At 42.2% G+C, this 26,280-nt stretch overlaps 7 protein-coding genes across 9 annotated transcripts; 4 read left to right on the forward strand and 3 right to left on the reverse strand.

Moving 5' to 3' along the window:
* The first annotated feature begins 305 nt into the window (after positions 1 to 305).
* On the forward strand, positions 306 to 1,341 carry LOC115563208 (uncharacterized). The gene has a single exon (XM_030385828.2). It carries the CDS (start codon positions 586 to 588, stop codon positions 1,252 to 1,254), a length of 669 nt encoding a protein of 222 aa, XP_030241688.1. The 5' UTR covers positions 306 to 585; the 3' UTR covers positions 1,255 to 1,341.
* Positions 1,342 to 2,697: 1,356 nt separating this feature from the next.
* LOC115563202 (transmembrane reductase CYB561D2) lies at positions 2,698 to 4,325 on the forward strand. The gene is made up of 4 exons (XM_030385819.2): positions 2,698 to 2,849; positions 3,277 to 3,674; positions 3,734 to 3,926; positions 3,982 to 4,325. Exons 2-4 carry the CDS (start codon positions 3,312 to 3,314, stop codon positions 4,290 to 4,292), a joined length of 867 nt encoding a protein of 288 aa, XP_030241679.1. The 5' UTR covers positions 2,698 to 2,849; positions 3,277 to 3,311; the 3' UTR covers positions 4,293 to 4,325.
* Positions 4,326 to 6,414: 2,089 nt separating this feature from the next.
* Positions 6,415 to 16,166, reverse strand: spi (spitz). 3 transcript variants are annotated; one of them, XM_089258694.1, is made up of 2 exons: positions 15,928 to 16,166; positions 6,415 to 7,956 (listed from the first exon to the last, which is right to left on the reverse strand). In XM_089258694.1, exon 2 carries the CDS (start codon positions 7,692 to 7,694, stop codon positions 6,954 to 6,956), a length of 741 nt encoding a protein of 246 aa, XP_089114820.1. In that variant the 5' UTR covers positions 7,695 to 7,956; positions 15,928 to 16,166; the 3' UTR covers positions 6,415 to 6,953. The 3 variants fall into 3 exon arrangements, with proteins under 3 accessions (XP_089114820.1, XP_089114821.1, XP_089114822.1); XM_089258695.1 differs by lacking the exon at positions 15,928 to 16,166 and adding an exon at positions 12,627 to 13,325; XM_089258696.1 differs by lacking the exon at positions 15,928 to 16,166 and adding an exon at positions 10,851 to 11,169.
* Positions 16,167 to 17,708: 1,542 nt separating this feature from the next.
* On the forward strand, positions 17,709 to 19,034 carry msb1l (protein). The gene is made up of 2 exons (XM_030385817.2): positions 17,709 to 17,988; positions 18,041 to 19,034. The coding sequence occupies exons 1-2, from the start codon at positions 17,800 to 17,802 to the stop codon at positions 18,917 to 18,919; spliced, it is 1,068 nt and encodes a 355-aa protein (XP_030241677.1). The 5' UTR covers positions 17,709 to 17,799; the 3' UTR covers positions 18,920 to 19,034.
* Pmvk (Phosphomevalonate kinase) lies at positions 18,944 to 19,952 on the reverse strand. The gene is made up of 2 exons (XM_030385821.2): positions 19,745 to 19,952; positions 18,944 to 19,689 (listed from the first exon to the last, which is right to left on the reverse strand). Exons 1-2 carry the CDS (start codon positions 19,816 to 19,818, stop codon positions 19,203 to 19,205), a joined length of 561 nt encoding a protein of 186 aa, XP_030241681.1. The 5' UTR covers positions 19,819 to 19,952; the 3' UTR covers positions 18,944 to 19,202.
* Hakai (E3 ubiquitin-protein ligase Hakai) lies at positions 19,820 to 21,892 on the reverse strand. The gene is made up of 3 exons (XM_018110300.3): positions 21,408 to 21,892; positions 20,861 to 21,351; positions 19,820 to 20,801 (listed from the first exon to the last, which is right to left on the reverse strand). The coding sequence occupies exons 1-3, from the start codon at positions 21,769 to 21,771 to the stop codon at positions 20,259 to 20,261; spliced, it is 1,398 nt and encodes a 465-aa protein (XP_017965789.3). The 5' UTR covers positions 21,772 to 21,892; the 3' UTR covers positions 19,820 to 20,258.
* Positions 21,893 to 22,289: 397 nt separating this feature from the next.
* Positions 22,290 to 25,930, forward strand: Mtr4 (exosome RNA helicase Mtr4). Its single transcript, XM_030385825.2, has 2 exons — positions 22,290 to 23,508; positions 23,578 to 25,930. The coding sequence occupies exons 1-2, from the start codon at positions 22,383 to 22,385 to the stop codon at positions 25,650 to 25,652; spliced, it is 3,201 nt and encodes a 1,066-aa protein (XP_030241685.1). The 5' UTR covers positions 22,290 to 22,382; the 3' UTR covers positions 25,653 to 25,930.
* The last annotated feature ends 350 nt before the right edge of the window (positions 25,931 to 26,280 follow it).

Below are 26,280 nucleotides of genomic sequence, written 5' to 3' on the forward strand. Positions count from 1 at the left end.
TAGCTTTATGTTAGAGGTTCTCGAAAACCTTTAAAGTTCGGCTTACAGCTGCTCATATACAAGTCTTATAATGCCGTGTATAATAAAACAGGCAATCGATATTTATCGAGCTTAACAGTAAATCTATAGTAAACCTAATGTATTTGATACGGACCGGGGACTGAATATTAAATTAACCAAGCATCGGTACGTCGGTTTGGTGTAGGAGTATCACAAGTCTTATATACCCTTTCGAACTTCCATAAAGGGTAGATGGTATAAATACGTTTTGTTATGCATAAGAAGACCCCGAGTTGTCTTTTCCTTATGCGCGAAAGCGGACGGAAATTTGAAAGTTCATTCAAAGAAATACCCAGAGTAAAATCGCATTTCAAGCTCGTGAAATACCAATACAAAATACCATTAATAAATAAATAAGTTAATATTATTTTCGACTTCAAATTGGAGCTGTGGGAAGTGTAAAATAATTTAGTGCTCGAGTAGTAAAAAACCTCATTAAAACCCCACTTGTTCTACAGAAAAAAACATATTTAATAAACAATTAAAAGTGTATCCTTGGAATCCGGGAGGAATATCGCCCTCAAAATGACCGTAGCAAAAGGAAACTCCACTAGCGTCCTGCAGCACATCGAAGCTGGTCTCAACGTGCTCAACCAGCTGTGCATCGGATTCGTGACGATCTGGATCTGCTGGAACTGCCTACGCACTGGCCTCACTGGAATCCGGCTGCACGTCTGGCTGGTGTCCTTTGGCTTTGTGTTCCTCATGGCGGAGGCCATGATGTGCTTCTACGACGGCAACTGGCTAACTCTGCGCTACACTCGCCAGCGCAAGACGGCCATCCATGTGGTGCTCCAGATACTCGGTGGCGGCATGGGGGTAGCCGGCTGCCTGGTCCAACTGATACGTGACCACTGGAGCATTAGCGTCACCATCCACGCTCGCCTGGGATTCGCTGCCTTCATACTGTGCCTCATCTCTTTGCTCAGTGGACTGGCAGCAGTGCTCGCGCGCAGCCTGTCGAGGGTTTGCTCGCCACTGTCCAACAAGACCTTCCACGTCCTGCTCAGCATGGGCGCCTTTGTTACGGCCATGTTGGCCCAGTTCTACGGCTACACGCAAACCGGAATATTCAAAGACCAAGGCGCGGATTTCGTTATCCTTATGCAGGTCGTGACCCTCGTGTCAATGGTCCTAACCTGCATAGCACCGCTGAAGTCTCTATATCAGAAAGCTCTCAGTTTCGCCAGTTAAGAGGATTCTTAACTTAAGAAAGACTTAAGAAAAAATAATGCCAAGTTTTAGATTTAATTATTTTAATGAACTGACTATATTATTAGCTTATATTTAGAGGATTGATAATAAAAGTAACTATAATTATATATGAAGCATTGATTTGATTCCAATTAAACTAGATTTTTCTTTTAAATTATTCGTTTATTTTCCATTCCATTCCGTATGGTTCCCTCTCTTTTGAAGTCCATACAAAGTTTACTTTTTATTGATTGGCAGAATATATTTAATAATTTATTATTCTATGTAATTCCAGGTTAGAGGATCCAGTTAACCAAATTATGTAAGTGAAGTCAGCTATAATTTTTGTTAGTTAGCTTAAAATCTTTAGCATAACGGACAAAGCTGAGGTAGTAGTGTAGATAGATAACATCATCCGTAAGATTTTTTTATTTTTTTGCATATACCCTGAACTTATTGAATATGTAAAACTAGGGTATACTAGTTTTGTTTTTAATGATTTACTTATAGATAGATTCTAGAGGTCTTCTACTATGACTATTACTATTATTATTTCTTTAAAGCTCACCAACTTTAGTATTTTTAAACAATTTCAGTTATAGCAGATTTCGAATTAAGCAGTATCAGATAACTTGATCGTTTCTCTTTAATGCTAACTCCATGTAAGAATCTCACATAAAATATGTTTTAGTTTCAAACGAAATTCGGCTCATACAAGTCCAATTTCTTGATGAATCATGCTGTTTATAGTGAGAGATGAAGCTATTCATGCAATTGCTCACATTAAATATTAAATTTATTTACGTGTTTCTGTTTGACTGGTTTGTAACTATCTATCTATCTATCTATCTCTGTTTATCTGTGTGTCTGCCTATCTGTCTGTACGACAATGTATCTCTGTGTACGTCAATTTTCTTGAAGTGTTTCAATTTAAAATATGTATGTTTGATAACAGAATCGACAGTTGATTGCGATTAGAGCTCGTCTCTGAATGCAGGGTATATCATAGCAAAGCACTCCCTTCAAGCAACTCAAATTTGTGTTCAGCATCCCCCGAGATAATGAATGTGCAATAAACAATTGCAAATATATAATATAATATACAAATTTATATGCAAATATCGAATGGAAGCATTCGCTTTTGCTTGCTTGCTCACTACCCGACTAGTGAGCACCCTGTAATTGTATTCTTATCCAATATGAATGTGCCCTTTACATCGAGGCTGTCGCTGGCCTTGATCCATTCATTGAATTTTCATATAACTTTTATATTCTGACCCCCTACGTGTATATTAAAAGTCGACTGTCATTCGATATTGAATAGGTATATGAGAACAGCAATATGGGTTGCTATTTGCGGCTTGCGGTTGACAGTGCCAGTTACAATGGCAGACTGAGGCGCGACTAATGCCGACCCGACCCCGAGTCGACTTCGAGCTGTACCCATACAGAACTGAGATTAGTGGACTGGCTATAGTCAATGGGCGTACTTCTGACTCGCGGAAACCAATAATAAATTCCAGCTCATATAAATTCGCTTTGGCTTTTATGATTTCGTCCGACGACAAATCGAAATAATTACCGTGAATTTGAATGTATATAAAAAAAAATTTAAGAAAAAAAAAAAAACAGCACAGTCAGCGCACTCCAGCCTCATAAAATAGTTGTTGGAAGCAATTATCAGTCGGCGAGCTTGTTTTTGTTGCAGCTAATAAATTTAACACGAAAATAACATTATTTTCCCCGCTGATAAGCACGCCGTACTCACTGTAAGAAATACCAGATGCACGACTGCCAGATGCCCTCTACTGGCTTCACATTCCTTCCTCTCTTCTCTTTTGCCTGCAGCGAACATTTCAAATTCGATATCACGTTAAGCCTACCGATATTTTATTGAAATCGATACTTATCGATTCGAAACAAACGCCTTGAATCACCTGACTCGAGTCGACTTCTGCTGCTAAATATACGTTGACGAGCTGAAGATTTATAGCCAAATCTCTGTGTCCCTCTGCTTTTCAGTTACAGGGTATTAAGACCAAGCATTTGGGGCCACGATGACAGAACATCTCCCGCCGGTCATCAGTAGCACGCAGAAAGTGATCGACTACGGCAGCACGGCGAGAGCTGACCCAGCCACAAATCTGCTTTCGCAATCGCCTCCAACAGCTCCAAGCGCACGAGCCCAGCGATCGCCCGCCTTTGTGGACCTGAGCGAATCTTCCGGTGGCCATCGATATTCAAGGATGTCGCACAAATTACCGCTTAGTGAGACCGAGCAGCCGCTGCAGCGCCTGGAGTACTCTCTGAATGTGCTGAACCAAATGTGCATTGGATTTGTCACCATCTACATGTCGTATCTCACGCTGCAGACGGGCCTCGCAGGCACCGGACTGCACGCCTGGCTGGTTACCATTGGGGTAAGTGATCCGTCGGCCCCCATCGATCAGCATTTGAGTTTTCCCCTGGTGTGTCGCAGTTCTCCTTCTTCATGGCGGAAGGCGTAATGGTCCACTATGGAGGCAACGTGCTAACGAACAGCTACAAGCGATCCACCAAGACCACCATCCATTGGGTCCTACTGACGCTGGGCGGTGGCTGTGGGGCAGCCGGTGCCCTGATCAAAATGATACAGAAGGGATTTATGCTGCAGTCCGTCCACGGCAGGTTGGGTAAGTGAACGGGATTCGCTCAAAGAGGAACGTTAATAATCCGGTATCCCTCTAGGCATTACCGCCTTTATACTCTGTCTCCTGGCCATGAGCTCCGGTCTGGCAGCTCTCTGCTCGGCGCGCGTTAAGAAAGTGATCACGCCGCTGCTAAACAAAACATTGCACAATTTCCTGGGCTTCGCCTGCTTTGTCATCGCCTTGGTCACCCAGTATTACGGGTATGAGACGGGCTACTTTAAGAGCCGCACCAAGGCCGACTTCCAAATCTTGATGAAGTGCATAACGCTTATTTCCCTGGTGCTCAGCAGCTATGGTCCAATGAAGGGGCTCTATCATAGAATAAAATCAATTTCAAGGCAGTTCTAAATCGGACGCAGATTAGTTGGCGACACTTTAAAACAGATCTGTGTGATCAGTCTTCCTTATCGCAACCCAGCAACCCTCTGTTATTGAATTGCAAACTGCTTTACTTGACTTTAAAGCCGTGAATTCCCCAACTATACCTCATGCCTGCACTGGAATTCCCCCATACGCAAATTGACCTGCAGTTCACGCAGAATTATAGATAAGATCGTTTTTATATTATATAGTCGTTGCCTTGCGCTAGGCACGTACAACTCATTTGTAATACGAATCAGACCTTTATGACAGTATCAGTTATACCAAGAGATAATTGAATAGGCTCTAGCTTGATATATATACAAATAAAATATATTTTTACAAACTACTTCAGCTACAATCTTTTAATATCCCAATAATACTTAAGTATGATGTTTAGGTAGCCGAATCAAATTTATAGATCTTTTATATTGTAAAAGTTGTCGTAGATATAAGATCCTATAGGTACACATGTTGACTAGATATATATATGTATATACATATGTAAAATCTGTGGTACCATATATAATTGCCTCGATACAGTGGTAATTCCAAATTTGTAACGCCCCCAGTTCTGATAAAATAAATAAATATTTGTTCGGAAGAGGCTAGAGCGCAACTACTATACTCTATAGAATTACTAAATACTGGTAGATCTTAGACTCAGAAAAGTAAATATGTGTGAGTATATATTGATAACAATATATATAGCTAGAATTATCCATCTTAATTCATTTACTAATATATCTAAATAAATTATAATTCTCGGGGTCAAATTACTTTATCGGCTTTCGCCGCTATTCAAGGTAAACACGTGAGATTTAAAACCTCTCCTTAAGCATTAAGAATTTTCCAGATTCCTTCCCGCCAACTTTACCATGCCATACTGCTGGTGAACCCTGAATGGGCATAAAGCAGTCGGTAATAACCGACTGCAATGATCATACGTTTAACATGATTTTTTTGAGTATTCAAGTCCGTCTAAGCCTTAGAATCTTACGTGCGTACACCCATTCATGTACACTATCATACAATACCATACGGGTTGTACATACTTTCAGCAACTCATGTTGGGCTTATCTAAGAACGTGAGCACGTCGCTCATAAGATTATCTTTTCTACATGACCGCTTATCTTTAGTTGGCATTATTAATTAAACCGAACATTGCACGATTACTATCAATTGATAAAAATAGAAGCAGTTTCGCTCAATCAAAATTAATACTGAAGAGCCTTCGTATCTCTCAAGGGCACAAACTTATTTCCATAGACACCCAGTTAGATATTCAAATGAAAGTGGGAAGCAACACAACGATATGCATTGGATTCGCAATATTTCTTCAGGAACTGCCAACTGACATATCCATGAGGCGCTGCATGAGGGTAGCCGGCTGCCTGGTCCAACTGATACGTGACTACTGGAGCATAGGCTTCACTATCGACTCTCGCCTGTCGAAGATTCTATCCAAATCCTTATACATCCTCCACAGCATGAGCGCACTTGTTACAGCCATGTGGGCCTACTTCTATAGCTACACGCAAACCCGAATATTCAAAGGCCAAAGCGAGGATTTCGTTATCCTTAGGAAGGTTGCGGCGCTCGGTCTTAACTAGACTCCGGAACGTTTAGCTAACTTGCAATCATCGGAATATCCATATATTGGTGTCATGCGCTCTTCATCCTAGTCCTAATCGTGATTCTGATCCGGGTATACATATTTGTATATAATAATGTACAATAGCCAATCGAAACTATTAATTCTGATATAATAAGGCCATTCCCGGTTTCATACAAGCTCGAATTCGAAAATCGTTTTTAGTGTTCTGCACCCAATGCTTTCAGTAAAAGCCCAAAAGTATGTAACGGTATTTTTAGAATCTTCATTGCCGTTTATTCAACTCTTAATAGTACAGTTGAGTCTCGATAATTTAAACCCCGCTTAATAAAACTCGCGATAAATAAAAACAAATTCTATTCCCTCGATGAAAAATTCCTATTCGATGATTCTCGATAACTTGAGTTTCGAAAAATAACAGATTTCCATTTCGAGTTATCAAGAGTTATACACGGGTTTCTTAAAACTAAATTGAAATCGAAAACACGGAAGAATCTGGGATTTGCTCCCTTGGCATAAATAATATGCAAGTGCAGCGCATGTTTATTGTAAAAATTCTCATTGTAATTCATACATAGCTAGTGCAATAAATAATACTTGACGTGGATCATTGTGGATGTGTTCGTGCATGTACATATATATGCCATGGTATACATGTATGTATGTATAATAGTTATAGAGTAAAATAAATATAGCTCTAGCGTAAGGTAAATTAAAAATACATATTCGATTCACGATAATTAGAGAAGTGAAGAATCTCATCTCAGGTCTAGGATACGCACAAGAACTTGGAATAGAGAGCTTGTTACACGTAACATTTAGTAAATAGGACAATATGTGTATGCAGTATGTATAATGGAACATTAGGCTACGACTAAAGCACATAGAAATTCGTAGTACGCATTTTCGGCATGACATGCATAACGGGCAAGGCAGAAATCATTTGAGATTGAGTTCAAATATACATATACTCTATAGTCTATAGCTAAATGGGAATTCGTTTTTGGATTTCTGTGTCAGATTCAGATTGAGCCTAGAGCTTGGTGCTGCGCCTGATGGCAAAGGACATCAGGGCGTGCTCCAGCCGCATGTGATAGGGCAGCTTGCCACGCGTCACGAGCGGCTCATCGCCCGAGGCGCAGCAGCGATCGCGGCAGCAGTCGCAATGATCGCCATCGCTGCACTCCTCCTCCTCATATTCGATGTCGTCCTCCTGAAGCTCGCGCTCCTTGGCCGCTCGCTGCTCGAAGCGCAAATAGAACACAAGGCAGACGAACAGCATCAAGACGAGGGCGCACATCGCTCCGCTGGCGATGCTGGCCTTCTCGAGCATGGGACGCGGCCGCTTGGGCAGATAGGAGCCGTCGATTTCCTTATACTCGCAGCGCTGGCCCATGAAGCCAATGGCGCACTCGCAGCTGTAGACGGGCAGCTCGGCGATCTTCACGGCAAAGCAATGGGCATCATTCAGACAGTACCAGGCGTCGAAGTTCTCCGGGCACTTGTATGTGGGGAATGTGATGTTCGGCCTCGGCGTCGTCGTCGTTGTGGTGGTTCGCATTGTTGTTGTTGTTGTTGTGGCCGGCGGCTGTGTGGGCGCCAATGCAATGCCCGACATGGACGAAGAGACAGACGGGCGCGGCTTCGGCACGGTGCGGCTGGAGCATGCCTCGATCAGAGCCGGACAGCCCAGACAGCTGACCAGCAGCAGCAGCAGCAGAATGCCCATTCTCAATCTGTCGAATACTCTTGTGGCTGTGCTTGTGGAATGCATTTGCAGGCTTTTGTTCGATTTCTCTCTATTTGGTTTGCAACTTTGTTTGGTTTCTCTTAAGATCTTACAATACTACTATCTCGTGTGTGTAAAACAATTAAATAAAACGGTAAACAAGACTATCACAAAGTATTTAACAAATGTCGTTATGCACAGCGAGGTGTCGTCATCAAAGGCTCTTTGGAATTCGGTTCGAGTACAGATCTGTATCTAGATATGCATCAGAGTCTGTGTATCTGTGCGAGTGTGCGGATCGGCGTATCTGTGAAAAAGATACAAATGCATTAGTAAATTGTGGGAAAATCGAATTATTCGATAATAATTAACGCAAATTTTCTATAATCAAATACATGTCGGCTAAATGATAAATAAAATGCAATGTGAATGATTTATCTATATCACTCGAATTTGTTAAATTTTCCTTTAGTTTTTGTTGATTTTTTGTTTTTCATGTATGTTCAATTGTTTCTCTTGTTGTTTTCCGTTGATTATCCTAGCTCATCAAAGCTGGCTGTGATATGCGTCGGGTATCCATATCACAACCACTTGATGAGGCTTAGATAAGCAACATCAAATGTTTTTGATGCAGAGTTCCGATTGATTTTAAAAACTGATGTTCCACATTATAATACAGGCTGACCGAATAAGAGCAATAGGAAAAGCAATTGCAATTGAAATAAAAACAGTTTTAAAAATATTTCATTGTTTCTGATTTCATTTGAATCTATATCCTTGTCTGTGATGAATTTGTTTTTATTTAGGCGGTCCGACGATTCCGAATGCCATCACAATATTATTTCTAATATATTTATCCAAACTCTCTGCCAATGCTCAACTCATAACTCATAGTTGTCCGAGTTTCCTTCTCCGTTTGCGTTAGGCCTGGGATGCAAAAGAAAACGGTATTGAGGAAGAGCTAGGAAAGTTATTAATTTTCTATTTATTTTCCTATTGCACTTATTTGGTCACAATTTACTTGATGAGTTGCCTCCAATTCCATGTCCGTCTTCAACGAGAGCAATTTTAGTGCGAGCTATTTTATGATTGACTTGATTTGATTTGATTAGATTGATTGACTGATTGATTGATGTACGTTACATTACGCTAAGCTCATCAAAGCTGGCTGTGATATGCTCGCAAAGCTTTTAAAATGCATTTCACAGCCTCTTTGAGAGTTCAGCATGAATGTGGCCAATTCTCAGGATAGAAAGAGGAGCAGGTATATAGATAGATAGATGAATAGACATTACACACACATATATATATATATATATCAAGTTTGATTTGTAAAAGTATATTTGGAGGGATCTTGCGAGGGCACCATGAATTATAATTTTGTTCAATGATTTATGTAAAGTTCATTTGAACTACAAATAAAACTAGTGCAGAAAAAATTATATTTTTAATGAAAATGTATATTTAAAAGTAGATTTTTGTTCATTTTTTAATTACTTTTTATTATACTTTTTTTTTATTATTATTATTAATATTGACTTTATTATAACAATTTTGTTTTACTCTTAGTTTCTTGTCTTTTTATTAATTTTGTTTTTCATCTTTTGAATTTCGTACTGAGCATCGTGTCGCTCCTCAAAGCTGGCTGTGATATGAGTAGGCAGAAAAAGCAAACATTTCACAACCACTTTGAAGAATGACACAATTCTCTCTCTTGTTCTCGCACTCGGCCTCGCTCCCGCTCCCGCTCTCACTCTCGCTCTCTCCCTTGCTGTTCGTTGAGTGGAGACTCTCCCCCGACCTTTCTGTTAACCACATAGCTTCGGCTACTGCTGCAGCTTAAATATTACTGTTACTTCGGTCATTTCTGTTAGTTCTCACCGCCGGCTTTTGCTTGGACGCCGCAGAACAAATAAAATAAATAAAAACAAACTAAAAATAAAACAGAAGCGAAACCAACTTTATACGACTGGCAATGATGATAATGATGGTGGCGACGATGATGATGAATAGACGGGGAGCGGGGTGGTTGCTGTGCTACATAAATCTGAATGAAGCCGTCGGGCGTTATAGCTTGAGCAAAATTGAATGAAAACAAATATAGCGTACGCTATTTATTAAGCGATAATAATACGTTAAAGCACAGAAATATCAACAACAACAACAACGACGACGACATCAATAAGCACAGACACTTAATATAAACAATATGATAATATAACACGATCATTGCACGCCATTAACAGTAAACAATCAATATGCATATACACATACATACATAAATAGAGAAGAAAAACAAATAAACGCATGGCACTGATAAACGCCAAGGTTGCCACACGTGGTAAAAATGTACCAAATATAGTCACGTAAAGTCTACACTTTTTTTTTTTTTGTAAACACATGTAATTTGCAAATATTTATTGTATTGAAATAACTTGTATTAGAAAAATAAGGTATGGATACGATAAAATAAATATAAATAATAATAAGAATATAATTTTATTTGCCTAAAATTGGCATCCATTTCTCTGACTCACATTAATGTAAGCTTAGTACAGTATCGCCTCAGCAATATTTATGGGTATATGTATATATTTATACATATTGCACTTATTTATTTATTTTTTAATTATGGCGCCGACACCAAAGCCCGTCAATTTGTCGCCAATTTAATGATAACAATTTCCAAATTTATATACGGACATTAAGAAATCGAATACTTAAGCAAACAAAAAATTCAAAACAAAGAAACGTAAATGCAATTAAAAGCAAAAATTTCAAGATTTCTTTTCATGCGTGTATGTGTGCAAATGTATGTGTGTGATGTGTTGGATTGACAACGTCGCGATCGTTATTAAAATTTCCGTTTTGAAAATTGAAATCTACAATTCGAGAACTAGAAGGAAGCCGCACAAAGTACAAGTTGAATAACCATTTTGAACTTGCGCGCGCGTAGGTCAAGATCAGCATCCCATTCTACTGTTCTTTTGCACTTGTGCTTTTTCAATGGGATTTTGCCTATCACCAATAATAACAATAATATTAAAGACAACGACGGCACCAAGAAAGAGCAAAATAGGTTCGTTGATCTTGGTCATTGCCAGTGGCGAAGCAATTGGTAATAAAAATTACTAATAGAAAGCATAAATAAACTACATGCAAGACAACAACAACAAAGTTTGCATACATATACATACATACATGACAATTGGCAGCGTTCAAGAGAACGTCAACAACACCCGCTAATAATACTGCTTCTGCTGTTGCGGCAGCGTCTGCTCGGGTCGTTGCCGTAAAACTGCTTCTCTCCTGCTTTCTCTCTCTCTCAGTCTCTGCCCCTCTCATTCGCTTTCTCTATGTTTTTATGCTGCCGTGTTGTTTGTTGTTGCTGTAGTTTTCATGTTGCCTTATGTTGTTTCATTCTTGGGCGTCGCTGCTGCCCGAGTTCGTTGCTCGGTATCTGCTAGTATGCGTTTGTGTGTATATGCATATGCATGTGTTTGTGTATATGTTTACAAAACTGTAAGAAAAGCGGTGTGTGAAAACTATGATTAACGTGGTATTCTACCACATAGAAGATACACCAACACAAGCACACTGCATTTAGGCCCATATACGCACACAATAACATTTCTGTTTTTCTGCTGCTACTGCTACTGCCTCAATAATGGCAAAATCCAGAAAAATGGCATGGCTTCTTGCTCCAAAAAACAAGCTGTCGCTATATAGTAAAACTACGATATACAAAAGCATCCTAAGCCCGATCTGGAAATACGCCCTAGAAATATACGGCATTGCATCCAAATCAAACTTGGAAAAAATTAGAGTCGCCCAAGCAAAGATCCTGAGGCGAATCTGCGATGCCCCATGGTACATGAGGACTCGAGACATCGAAAAGGATCTAAAGGTTCCAAAGGTGGGAGATGTCCTACAATCACGTTCCGCAAGGTATATAGAACGCCTTGACAGCCACAGCAACGTACTAGCCAGACGGCTAACTGCCAAGCCGAGGAAGAGACGACTCAAGAAGTGCCACCCAACGGACTTGCCCAAAAGAGTGATAACATAATTAAATATAAAAGAAAAATATTTCACTAAACAAAACCATATTAATATAATATAAATAGTAATGTTAAAGTAATATTAAAAATTAACACATAAATATATAATCTAAGTCTAGATCTTTTTGTTATTATTTTTAATGTAGAACTAGATTAAGTTGCCATTATGGTAGCAGTAAGCTTGTTAATAAAATATAAAAATTTTTACAAAAAAAAAAATACTGCTACTGCCGTCGCTTCTGAAATCTTACCGGTTTTTTTGCCTTTGCGTAAAAACAACGCAAAAAACAAGTCCTACTAGTTTTTGTTAGTGAGTGCGTGCAAAAGAGACAGCAATTGTCTCCACTTAGTGGCGACAACAACCAATTTCGAGGTGTGTTGAATAGAGTATAAATGTCTGTGTTAGTGTGTATTGGTTGGTGTGCGTGCGTGAGAGTTCAAGTGCATGCGCTTGTATGTGTGTTTATGTCTACACTTCGACGCGTAGGGAGAGTACAACTTTTATATATACAAATGTGTTTCTTTTTTTTCTTCTTTTACTTTTTAGCTACTCGTCTGTATGTATAAGCATATGTGTGTGTATGCGCGCGGGAATGTTAAGAATTCTAAGAATTTCGCTCAAGCAAACGGGGCGCGGGCAATACAGAACAAGTAGAGGTTATGAAAATATATACTGACACTATTTATGAATAGTTCCTCAACTGTAAATTTATTTAATGGTATTAAATTAACCCATAAACTAAAATGTTCATAGATGATGCACAGAGAAGATGAAAACCACAAAAAACAATAAAGCAGTTAACAGTTTTATAAATCCATAGTTTTTCCATCGTTCACTAAATTGAAAACATATACATATATATTGATATATACATATATATATATATTTTTTTTTTTTCGTATATCCATTGGTTACCAAAAATAATTTATATTAAAAACAAAATCACTTGGCATGAAGCCTATGCCGACGCCGTCACTAGCAGCAGCAGCGGCATCGGTCGCTCAGAAAACACAACCGCATCGCAAACGCTATGAAAGACAACTGACGAAAACAGCAAAGAGCAAGAGCAGAGCGTGGCCAGACTGATTAAATGAGAGACCAAAGTAGACGCCAACGCCGTTTTCTTTTCTCTTCATATGTATGCATAAGTATGCAAGTGTGTGTAATTTAGCATTGGCAGTCCACACACATACACTATCAAATAACATAAATAACAACAACGTACGGTACGGCTTGAAGCCTGTTGTTTTTGTTTTGGTGTTGCCAGAACGTTTCGCACGCTATAGTAGGATCAACATGTTGACATGCCGCCGCCACCAAGTTTGGTGGAGCTAAAATGCACACAAACAAGAAGCGACGCAGCGCGGCGGTTCAAAAGCAGGTAGACGAACGGGACGAACAGGATGAGGTCCAGACTGGGACGACAACATTTTCTGCAACTTGGATGCTTGTTTTGGTGAATTCGTGGAAATCTTGGTCGATGCGCAGGCGCGCACGTAAACAACATTCCTCGAGGCATTGCATTTAGTCTGGCCTTTTATTTTCTTTATTTCTTTTGACCAGTTGTGCGCGCCAAAAATAAAAACCGAGGCTTTTTACGCGCGCGCCAAGGATTGTGGAGTTACCAGACTGTCACAATTATGGAATGCAAATAACATTTAAATATTGACAAATACATAACGGAAAATTTCCCTCACAATGCGAGATAAAATCACAAATTTATATACATACATACATATATACATATGTAACCGGATTCAATTTTTTATTGATTATAGCGTTCACGCAAAACTAGAATATGTATCTATGCTGTTTTATCTATATGATCATTACTTAGTCTTCATTCCTCACATTCACTTGTTTTGTTGTTGTTGGACATTGACCCTGAGCTAAACAGATTCACGCAAAGTATTTCAGAAGAAACATTTTCTAATAATTAGTATTAAATAATCAATACGAATTAAACTGCACATACAATCACACGTTTTCAAACTGAGCGTCATTTGGCGATGACGGTAAAAGGTCATGTGAAAAAAAAGTTGCCTATTTGAGATTGGGGCTGGGTCGTCTAGTCTGGGTCGCGAGACGGTTGTCAGACTAGACAGCCAATGCAAATTGTAACGGTAATCATTAGACGAGCACACACAGTACATCACAAGCATTGGCACTCACTCACATTCGCGATTCTCTCGCACGCCGCTCTCTCAGTGTAGAGTTCGACGGCCTTCTTACGTAAAGACAGCAACACAACGCGCAGCGGCATTTTTCTTCTTTCTAATAAGCAAACACAAAGGGGAACCGGGAGGATGTCGGCGTTGCCACATCGTTCAACACAGAAAAACTCGTTTTCGTACGTACTCTCTCGCCTGTATTTATGTCTTTGCAACTGTACAAAAACAACACAAATAACTACAACTATAAACCAAACACACAGCGCAGACGCCAAACGGACGCTCCCCGTTGGATTGCCCGTCTGCTTGTCAGTCGTTTTGGCCCACCCGTCTCATTCTGTGTATATATGTATGTGTATATACATATTGTGTATGTATATGCGTGTGTGTGAACAATTTTTATTTTTCTGAATGTAAAGGAAGTGGCACGTACTGTACATAGCGCTCCGCCGATGCCTGCTGCTTCTGCGGCTGCTACCGACGAGGCATCATACTATGGAGTGAGAAAAAATATACAGACGACAACGACCGACGCTGTGTGGTGGTGGTGGCAAGCCGAGACGACCTGAGCATGGGGCTCAAGCAGACGGGAGCTGGCATGGACGGTTTTTTGTTTGTGTGTATATATACATATATATATATATATATATATATATATATATGTTGGTGTGTGCAGCATACCTACTATAAACAGGAAATGGAATTTACACACACACACAACGGCAAATTGTTTGTAAGCCGACAAGCGGACGTGCTGCTTAATTGACAAATGGGCATAAAGAGAGAGTGGCTGAGCCTGAGAAAAAGAGAGAGAGAAAAGCGAGCAGAAGCAGACAAAGTTGATTGAAATCAATAGTCACCGTACAAGTGTTTGTATGTATGTACATACATATGTATGTCTAACAGCGCGTGGAATGTGTGAAAAAACGCGGCCAATGGATGGCAATCAAACGACGCTCGTTGCCGTCTATGTTGAATTCTGGAATGTCCAAGTATCTTCTGGTCGCGTGGAGACTTTTACTTTGCCGTTGCTTTTGCGTGAACGTCTTTGCACCTGACACTCGCGCAGGCCGCGACGACACACCCTGTACCCAAAAACGACAGCAGCTGCAGTCTTGAAATTATTCAGCTGCTATTTTTTAACGCTCGTTTGCAATTATTACATGTTGCACAATTAGATCCGTTGATTGCCTACAAATAAAGTAGACTTGCATATATGTATACATACATGTGTGTATGTATACTTGCATTGAAAAGTATTTACAAGTAAATACGAGCATGTGTGTGTGAACAACTGACATAGTAGTTGTATATGGCAACCGTACTACACGTAGCGTGTAGTTTTTACTCGAAAACGAGGAATGAATGAAATTTCGTTGTTTCCCGTGGAATACATACACATGCACATGCTCATCCGTATACATGCATTTGTATATATGTATGTATTTGGAACAAGAGAGAAAGTCTACAATGTGACCGCGTTGCCAACTGCGTGGACAAATTGTTTACTTTTCGCTCGCCGGCTATGAACACAAAATGGTTTAATTGAATGAAGCCAAAAAACTATAGAATTTAAAAAAGAAAAAAATCATTCCTACAATATATGAGGGTGACGCCTTGCTGTCGTGTACTAACCTACATTAATGTAAGACAAGATGTGGCTGTATAGGCAAAGTAGTTGGCAACATACAAACTAGTTTATTTTACGCGTTGCCTCGAAAGTCTCCGCGTCGAACGAAACATGGGGAGTGCAGCATATATGCATGTGTATATGTGCGTAAAGGAGAGGGCTATTAAAAAAAACCGACTTATACATATGTATGTGTATGTATATACGAAACAAAATTTACTGCTGCTTGCGGTGCCTTCTATATATATATATATATATATATACATATATATATATATATATACACCGAAAATGTATTTTGTCTACTGCGTAAAAATGAACGAAATAATTTTCTCGACGCCAAATAACACAAACCCGATCATTTATATTTAACAATTACTTTCAGCTTGGGGGTTTGTCAATTCCAATAACTTACATTTGGTGTTCGCAATAGCCATTTAAGCTTTCGCCGCTTACAAAATATTTTTCACATACTTTGCACACACGCGCACATTTGTTATAACTAATACTGTTTAAAATTCGAGTAGCTCTCTTAGTTCGAAATAATTAAAAAAAGGCACTCAATTCTTTTTTGTTTTTTTTTTTTTTTAGTCCATCCGTGTAGCCAGTTCAATCGAAAAATGTTATATCGATTGTGCTTTGCTCATCACCAATGTAAATGTCGATAGCAGCAGTATGTTAGAGTACTGCCAGCAGAGAACACAAAAATATAGTGATATCACTAACCAGAGAACACATAGACCGGACACGTAGTGTAAAGTGTTTTGCACACTTTTTTTTTTGACATTACGACCCACACCACTTCGTATTTGCTCGGCTCCTCACTTTTAGGTTCAGGCTACTAAAATATTCGAGAGCACAATCATTTTGCTTCTGGCGCTCGACCGAGATGGTCGATGGTTGAACAAAAGATCCCTCTGTGCTCAATGTTTCCTTTGCTCTCTCTCTCTCTCTCGGTGCTCTTTGCTCTCTCAAATGTGTATATGTGTGTATGCATGTGAGCACAAGCAGCAGCTCTGAGCTGCCAGCTCACGAAAATTGAAATTTCTTCGCAGCAAGAACCCATGCCTTCCCTTCTGTGTGAAGAGTATACCGAACTTATCAAACCGTTTGCCAAGCTCGTACAAAATATGTATATGTGTTTTCGATTTTAATTGTGGAAAGGGTATGAAAGCGTTGGTGCTCATGATGAAAATGCTTTCGCGGCGAGCGTGCACACACACAGTCTTTGTTGCTACATATATTATGAGCGTTTGTGTGCCTGTGTGCGTAGCACTTGCTGCCCATTTGTATAGTAAGCTAAATAAGATACTAAACTTTTGTTTTAATTCCTTCTGATAGCCAACCCACGATCATTAAAATTAAATCCAGGTGCTTAAATATAAGCGCGAGAGTAACTATACTACACACATACACATACAGTATGAGTTATTCGACGGTCACAGTGCCACAAAGAATTGGCATATGCACTTGTCACTTTAGTTAATCAGCTACTTACATAAATACATACATATGTATGTATGTATAAGCGCGCCTCTTACATGTACATATGTATGTACATATATAAGTGTGCGCACTTCTCAAGATCAACCAAATGCAAATGCTGGGACCTAAAATTGCTACAGGCAGCAAGTGCTACGCACACAGGCACACAAACGCTCATAATATATGTAGCAACAAAGACTGTGTGTGTGCACGCTCGCCGCGAAAGCATTTTCATCATGAGCACCAACGCTTTCATACCCTTTCCACAATTAAAATCGAAAACACATATACATATTTTGTACGAGCTTGGCAAACGGTTTGATAAGTTCGGTATACTCTTCACACAGAAGGGAAGGCATGGGTTCTTGCTGCGAAGAAATTTCAATTTTCGTGAGCTGGCAGCTTGTGCTCACATGCATACACACATATACACATTTGAGAGAGCAAAGAGCACCGAGAGAGAGAGAGAGAGCAAAGGAAACATTGAGCACAGAGGGATCTTTTGTTCAACCATCGACCATCTCGGTCGAGCGCCAGAAGCAAAATGATTGTGCTCTCGAATATTTTAGTAGCCTGAACCTAAAAGTGAGGAGCCGAGCAAATACGAAGTGGTGTGGGTCGTAATGTCAAAAAAAAAGTGTGCAAAACACTTTACACTACGTGTCCGGTCTATGTGTTCTCTGGTTAGTGGTGATATATATTTCTGCAATCGATATTTGTACATATAAATATATCGACGCTAGAAACGTCTCCCGCATTTTTCATTTCAAATACAACAGCGCAGCATTGCAAATTAAAAATTATGGGCACCAAAGCTACTAAAATGGAGGGCACCTACTTGCCAGATACGCCAACTTTAAACAGACTGCGTCTTGCGGGCACTGCCACTGCTGCACAAAGATCAACCATAGCGATTTCAATGAGCCCCTGCAGGGAAAATATTGCGACGCTAGATCCACGCTCGCCCAACATCTGTCGCACACCATTAAATGTACGTATATAGCACATATGTTTTTAGTTTCCTAAAGCCGATTTTCGTCTAGATATTGCCAGCTGAGCCGCAAATATGCCAGATGCAGCAAACTGGCAACGAAAATACTTTTGCGCAGCTGCGAAAACGGCTGTTGAAGGGTTTTTCTTTGAATGATCCGCGCTCGCCACAACTCAATCGCACGCCTCTGATGCTCGACGAAGCCATCGATCGCACGCTAAATATGGACGACACATTTGCCGATCTCTTCGTGGATACGCGTGCTCCAGTAGCACAGCCAGAGGTGGCCACTGAGAGCCACAACAATAGCTCCGTGGAAATTGTTTCTCTGCCGTACGAGCAGGAGGAAACGATGCCCTGTGACATGTTGTTGCATCAGAGAACACCAGAGCAGCCACATACAAAGGATCCACGCTCGCCTACCATTGGGGTAGAGCGTACGCCCATTATATTTTGTGATGATGATGAGAGCGAGGCACGTGAAACCCAAATGCTGGAGGAGATCCTTGAGACCCTCACGCTTAATCTAAGCAACGGGAGCAGCATGGCCTCGTTCGTAAGTGCCAGCGAAGAGCCGATACCAGATAATGCACAGGCCCAGGTGCAGCCACAGTCGCTGTCCCAATCCCGTCCAGCTAACAAACATTTGGAACGCGTTCGCCTGGGCAACAAGCGACGTGTTGCACCCCGCAAGCCTGCACGCGCCAACAAGCCGCAGATATATGTGGATTCAACCCCAGAGGGAGTGACCAGCACCCCCAAGAGCACGCCCGACAATCAGCAGCGTGGACAGCGAACGCCTCTCAGCTGCGTCAACAAGAATCGTATGCACCTCCGTTCGCGTTCTGTTGAGAAGGATTTACGCAAACCGCAAGTGCACAGCTTCGATGATCTTCAATTGAATTCGAGTATCCGCATACTCGAAGGTTGATGTTTTATTATCTTAAATCTTGCCTTTAACATTTTAGTTTTTACAAATCAACAGCTACACAGCCCACCATTAACCAATATTAAAAATTAAATATATTCATATATTTAAAAAAAAACTAACAGTGATTTTAATCCCCATCGATGTGCAAATAAGTTATCGATGATTTGCATCAACTCGTGCGTGGAAAGTGTAAGACATCTCTAGCTGCTTTCGTTCAAAAATATAATTGATATCAAAAATATATACTTTGTATACCAATACATATATGAGAAGGCCACTTTAATCAGCTAATCTGTAACATATCCATAATTCGATCAAGTAGCTGCTCCCCACTCTGATCGTCCTTATCATTCTCAAGCACATAGTCAAAGGAGCTGTCATCCAAATCACATTCGGATGGCTCGTCATCCACGCCTGCAGTAAATTGCCAGCCTCTCGCTTTGCGAGTCTCTGGCAACGACGTCAAACGTAGTGTTTGCACCATTTGGGGGCCGTACGTCTCACGGAACCAGCGTATATCGTTCTTACGGCGCACATCGCTGACAATGACATACTCCACCTGATCCACGGGCGCCTGCTCCATGGCCGCACGGCAAAAGAAACCGTAATCTCTGCGACGCACCTCATCGCTCCACACGATCATGTCCCGCCTATATTGCTCTTTATAGGGGCCATCGCTGAGCATAGCCTGTATATCCAGTTGCAGCTTGTTCGCCCATTCCTTTTTAATGGGCTCTGAGATGCGAACGATCAGAGCACGATCTGCCAGACTGTTCGAACTATATCTAAATTTCATGTCCTTTACCTTGTTAAGAATATACTCACCGGTTTAACAATCTCTCTGCAATGAAATCCTTACCACATTTCCGTTTGCCACTAATTAATAATATTTTTTGCATATTTTCTTAGCTAAGCAACTTTCACTCTTGACTGCGCTTTTTGCTTAAATGACTACGTGACTTGTCCAATATAATTCGGATGTTAATTTATGTGAGACAACGTGTCAAAGTTGGCATTTCCAGTCTTTTATTACATCTTTGTACTTATGTAAATTAGCTTTGTTCTCCTTCTGCTCAAATTTAAATTGTTTACATATATGGGTGTTCTTTTTCTTTGTGCAGCCACTGGTTCAGCTGATGACAAAAGTTATCGTTATACCATAAGCACCAATAACGATAAGCCACATTAACTTGCCAAAAAATTCGATGTACAACGTGCAATCGATTAATTTGGCTTTGATCTACATATTTGAAAGTCCGACAAAAGTTTTCCATATACAACTGTTTATTTGTACAATAATTAAATATATAAGTATATCAAATAAAAGTCAATCAAGAGCCTATCTGTAATATTGAGCTTGCTGCCAGTTGCTGCCGCTGCTGGTGCTGCCTGTCGCGTTGCCGATGTCGTAGCTGCTGCTCAATTGGGCGGCGTTGCCTAGATTCATGCTGCTGCCATTGCCTGCGCCTGCAGCTGCTCCTCCGCCAGATGCGCTGCCACTATTGGGTGCACAGTTTGGAATAGCTGGCGAACTAGTCGATGCCGTTGAAGGGCCAGCTGCCACGCCCGCACTGCCAAACGTGGCGAGCACGCTACTGTAGTAGGAGGCATCTGCCACTGATTCGGACTGATGCGTGCCCTTCTTGAGGGTCTGGTGGAGCGATGCCTTACCCTGGTGGCAGTCCTGGGCGTTCGCATTGTTGATACGTGCCAGGTTCGCCAACGTGAGAGCTGAGTGTGTGTGACCAGCGGCTCGTTCGGAGGATCCTGGTGGAGGTATCGAGCCTATGCCAGTGCGCGTTGTGGAACGCTGTTGCATGTGAGCAGCAGCGGCAGTAGCAGCAGAGGAAGAAGAGATGGAGGCGGTAGAGGGTTCAGATAACTGCAAGGGCAAGCATTAGACAGAGAGTGGCATAGTTAGGAGCCATAGCAACTACTCGCCTTGCGCTGCTTATGCAACTCCAGGCCGCTCATCTCCGTCAGCTTTGGCTCCACGCCCGTCGACGCTGTCAGTGGCGGCTGTGGTGTGACGTGCCGGTGATTGATGTGCGCCTGCAGATCGCGCTGCGAGAGATACGTACGGCGACAGCCGGTGCTGCCATACCGACTGCCCCCGTGCGTGCACATGAAGACCGTGCCAAGGCCGGATTGCTCGACGCGCAGCACCTTATCGCTGCAGCGCGGACAGCTCTTGATAGGCTCTGCGCGAGCACACTTGAGACAAAAGACGTGTTTGCAGGGTATCATGCGGCCGTAGACAAGAATGGGTTTGTCGCACTGGTCGCAGCAATGGATCATCGGATTGAGCACCTTTTCGCCAATGAGGTTCACTTTGTGGTTCCATTTAAGGCGCAGCATGGGCTCCGGTGGTCCGCGCGACAATGTTGTAAATGTGGGTGCTTCCAACTGTGATATATCCGCTTCCATGTCAACTGTAAAAAACGCAAATTATTTTTCCAGCATTTCTCGGTTATAACACCTATCTTACTTGTCTGTGGTAGCATGGGCGGCGCTACCTGCTGCTGCAGCTGCTGTTGCTGAGGCGGTGGCGTTCTGTCCGCAATGGGTGTTGCCTGCTCTTCGGCCGATGCTGTTAACTCCATTTCGTTCTCTTTATCTAGGTCTTGCATTACGACATCTTCTGTGTGATCCATGCTGCTGGGACTATCTTCAACGGTCCCGCTACCTGACACAGGTGCAACAACAACTCCAGCGCCTCCTTCGAATGCCTCTAATGTGCTGCCTGTGTCATCAATTTTTTTACCGCGTCCCCTGCCGCGACCGCGGCCTCGACCCCGCGCTCGTGAACCACGTCCGCGTCCACGGCCACGTTTAACTTCATCATTTTCCATTTTGCAACTAACAAAATCCTCAGGACTTCAAATATATCAATTGTTTTTCCTCTCTGTGTCGCCGCCGCTATTGCTAATCCATTAGCATTTAATCGATTAGTTTTCTTCAAGCATTATCGATTACATGGCAACTAACAATGCTGACATTCCTTATTTTAATAACAGTTACAGTCGAAAACAAAATTGATATTAAGAATATTTAAAAATTGGCTTGTTTATTTTATTAAATAATTTTATTAAGCAATATAAGATGATAATGGAAATATGTAAATATGTATTATGCGACGGGTTTAAATAAAAAAATCACCTACAAGAATATTATAATAAATATCATAAAAATTCTTAATTTTTTTTACAGAATATAATACATCAATACGATATTATATAATATGTAATACATGCCATATATTATTGTAATTTTATTTCATTATTCGCAATAAAAAATAATTCAAATAATAAAAATCCTGCAACAGTGCCAACTGAGTATTTGAATAGTTGCAATTTTAACATTCTGTTAAATGAACACAAAAATGAGGAGTGCTCCGAAACACATGTTTTTTCTATACGGTGTGAATTCATTTTAAAAGGAGGTGCCGAGAAAGAAAAATAGAATGGATATAGACGAGCTATTTGATTGTTTTAACGAACAGCCGTCTCAAAGTCTACGGTTACCGTTGCCCGTACCCTTTAAAAAGGCAGCAGAAGAACAGACAGAGAGAACTGCGTCAGATGGCGACAACAAACAGCAAAAGGCGATCAAACGCGAATCTGCTGCAGCTAATGCAGATGCCAGCGCCAAGGAGCAAACAGAAGAGAATGATGTAAAGGAAGAGGATGCTAAGCGGCAGCGTGTCGATGTAAAAGAAGAAGTAAACGAAATTGCTGTTGATGCGACGGATGAGGTGAAAAATGAAAAAGAGGACAATGAAGAGGAAATGGATGATTGCGCATTGGACGCCCTACGCGTTCGTATTGTTACCCATCAGCTGGTGTCGCCCGAGTCCTGCACACACGAGGTGGCCGCCCATCCTGACCAGGAGTACATTCCCTTGCAGCCGTTCACCGGCGTGCCTGCTAAGGAATACCCGTTCGTACTGGATCCATTCCAGAAGCAGGCAATTCTCTGCATTGACAACTCGCAGAGTGTGCTGGTGTCGGCCCACACATCGGCGGGCAAGACTGTGGTGGCGGAATATGCCATTGCCAAGTCGTTGGCTGCCAAGCAGCGCGTCATTTATACCACTCCCATTAAAGCGCTGTCCAATCAGAAGTTTCGCGAATTCACAGATGAGTTTGAGGATGTTGGTCTGGTTACGGGCGATGTTACCATTAATCCCTCCGCCTCCTGTCTGATCATGACAACGGAAATTCTGCGGAATATGCTCTACCGCGGCAGCGAAATAATGCGCGAGGTGGGCTGGGTGATTTTCGACGAGATACATTATATGCGTGACAAGGAGCGTGGAGTGGTGTGGGAGGAGACACTCATCCTATTGCCCGACAATGTGCGCTACGTCTTTCTCTCAGCCACCATACCGAACGCTCGACAGTTTGCCGAATGGGTTTGCCACCTGCACAAGCAGCCCTGCCATGTGGTCTACACGGATTACCGCCCCACGCCGCTGCAGCATTACATCTTCCCAGCTGGAGGCGATGGCATTCACTTGATCGTGGATGAGAAGGGCCAGTTCAAAGAGGATAACTTTACCACAGCTATGGCGGTGCTGGCCAATGCAGGTACGAATAGATGATGGGGACATATTAATGTATGCCTTGGTATATATTTATCTGAATAAATCTTTGCAGGTGAGGCAGCGAAAGGCGATCAGAAGGGTCGCAAGGGTGGCATCAAGGGCAGCAATGCAGGCCAAACAAATATATTCAAGATTGTCAAGATGATTATGGAGCGTCATTTTGCGCCCGTCATCATCTTCTCGTTCAGCAAAAAGGACTGTGAGGTGTACGCCATGCAAATGGCCAAGCTGGACTTCAATACGGTCGACGAGAAGAAACTGGTGGATGAGGTCTTTAATAATGCCATGGATGTGCTCTCGGAGGATGATCGTCGCCTGCCGCAGGTGGAGAATGTGCTGCCATTGCTGCGTCGTGGCATTGGCATCCATCACGGCGGACTGCTGCCCATTCTCAAGGAGACCATTGAGATTCTGTTCGGCGAGGGCCTGATTAAGGCGCTCTTCGCCACAGAGACGTTTGCCATGGGCTTGAACATGCCGGCGCGTACGGTACTGTTTACGGCGCCGCGCAAATTCGACGGCAAGGACTTCCGCTGGATCAGCTCGGGCGAGTATATCCAAATGGCTGGACGAGCTGGTCGTCGCGGTCTGGATGACAAGGGCATCGTTATACTGATGATTGATGAGAAGGTCTCTCCGGTGGTGGGCCGTGAGATTGTGCAGGGCCAAGCAGACACTCTTAACTCGGCGTTCCATCTCACCTACAACATGGTGTTAAATCTGCTGCGCGTGGAAGAAATCAACCCGGAGTATATGCTCGAGCGCAGCTTCTATCAGTTCCAAAACCAGGCCGCACTGCCCGGCCTACACGATCAGGTGCAGCAGAAGACACAGCAGCTGGAGAAGATCAAGATCAAGGATGAGCACAATATCGCCTCCTATCACCACATTCGCGATCAGCTCGAGGTCTACGGCAACAAGTACCGGGAGTGGATGACCAAGCCAAAGTATCTCGTGCCTTTCCTGCAGCCAGGGCGATTGGTTAAAGTCTCGGCTGGCAAACAGGAGTACGACTGGGGTCTGATATTGAACTTTAAGAAGAAGCAGGAGCAAAATCGCAAGAACCCGCTGCAGAGCGAACCGGGCATTGTCATCGATGTGCTGCTCCATGTCAGCGAAGAGGCGGCCAAAACCGGCGACACCGCGCCTTGTCCGCCGAACGAGCGCGGCTGCATGGAGGTAGTTCCCGTAGCCAATTCCCTCATCACCCAAATTAGCTCGATACGCGTCTACTTTCCCAGCGATCTGCGTACGGCTGACAATCGCCGGGCCGTGCTGAAGACCATACAGGAGGCGAAGAAACGATTCCCACTGGGACCACCTTTGCTCGATCCCATCAAGGACATGAATATTAAGGATGGCGAATTCCGCAAAATCATGGACACAATCACACAGTTTGAGCAGCTGCTCGAGGCGCATCCCCTGCACAAGTCGCCGGAGCTGGATCGCATTCACAAGCGCTATATCGAGAAACTAAAGCTGCAGAATGAGGTGAAGGACCTGAAGGCCGAGCTGAAGGCTGCCCGCAGCTTGCTGCAAATGGACGAGTTGAAGTTCCGCAAACGCGTGCTCCGGCGAATGGGCTACTGCAAGCCGGGCGATGTCATCGAGTTCAAAGGTCGCGTCGCCTGCGAGCTGAGCTCCGCGGATGAGCTGCTCATCACTGAAATGATATTCAATGGCGTCTTCAACGACCTCACCGCTCCGCAAGCTGTGGCGCTGCTCTCCTGCTTCGTCTGCGACGAGAAGTCCAGCGAGGCGCCAAAGAGCGCCACCGAGCTGTCCGGCCCGTTGCGCTCCCTGCAAAGCTTGGCGCGACGCATTGCCAAAGTGTCCACCGAATGCAAGCTGAATCTGGATGAGGAGAGCTACGTGGAGAAGTTCAAGCCTTACCTAATGGACGTTGTGTTGGCCTGGTGCAACGGCTCCAGCTTCTTGAATGTCTGCAAGATGACGGACATCTTTGAGGGCTCCATCATTCGGTGCATGCGGCGTCTGGAGGAGCTGTTGCGTCAGTTGTGCCAGGCATCCAAGACGATTGGCAACACGGATCTGGAGAACAAGTTCTCCGAAGGCATTCGATTGCTCAAGCGCGACATTGTCTTTGCTGCCTCGCTCTATCTATAGATTAGTTTTTATTTTTACTTAATTTTGCTACCGATGAAAAGCTGAAAAACATTTTCCATTTCCAAATGAATGACATTTCATAGATATGATTACATGGATGATATATTTCATGTCATACTCTCAATGAAACATGTTGACAGAAGAATACAATGCACACTATGCAGAACATTTCACAAATGAGAAATAATATTAATTTTTATTTGAATAAATGAATTGGACAAACTACATACGTACACACATACATACAATTAAATAAACTACATAATTATAAATGTAAATGATTATGGTTTTTCTTATGTTCTCGCACATGTAAACAATAACAACGGCTGTATAACATTTACACGCTTCACATGAAAACATAAAAAATATTGGACGGTTTACACTGATTTTCGTATGGTCATTGAGTTCTATATATGCGACGCATAAAACATATATATCTATATAGAAAATGTGTATAACTATGCAATTTAAGGCACTTAAATCGTATATGAGTACACACACTTAATCCTAGACTATATCCAATTTGGATAAGGCACTTGTGCTCTAGATCTGCGTATGATGTGATATTTGTATATGGATGGATTACAAGTAAGAATGTTAAATGGGTACTACATATATGGAAAATCTT

Source organism: Drosophila navojoa, chromosome 3, assembly GCF_054131105.1.
Source record: "Drosophila navojoa isolate 15081-1374.11 chromosome 3, UAZ_NAV_1.0, whole genome shotgun sequence".
Lineage (NCBI taxonomy): Eukaryota > Metazoa > Arthropoda > Insecta > Diptera > Drosophilidae > Drosophila > Drosophila navojoa.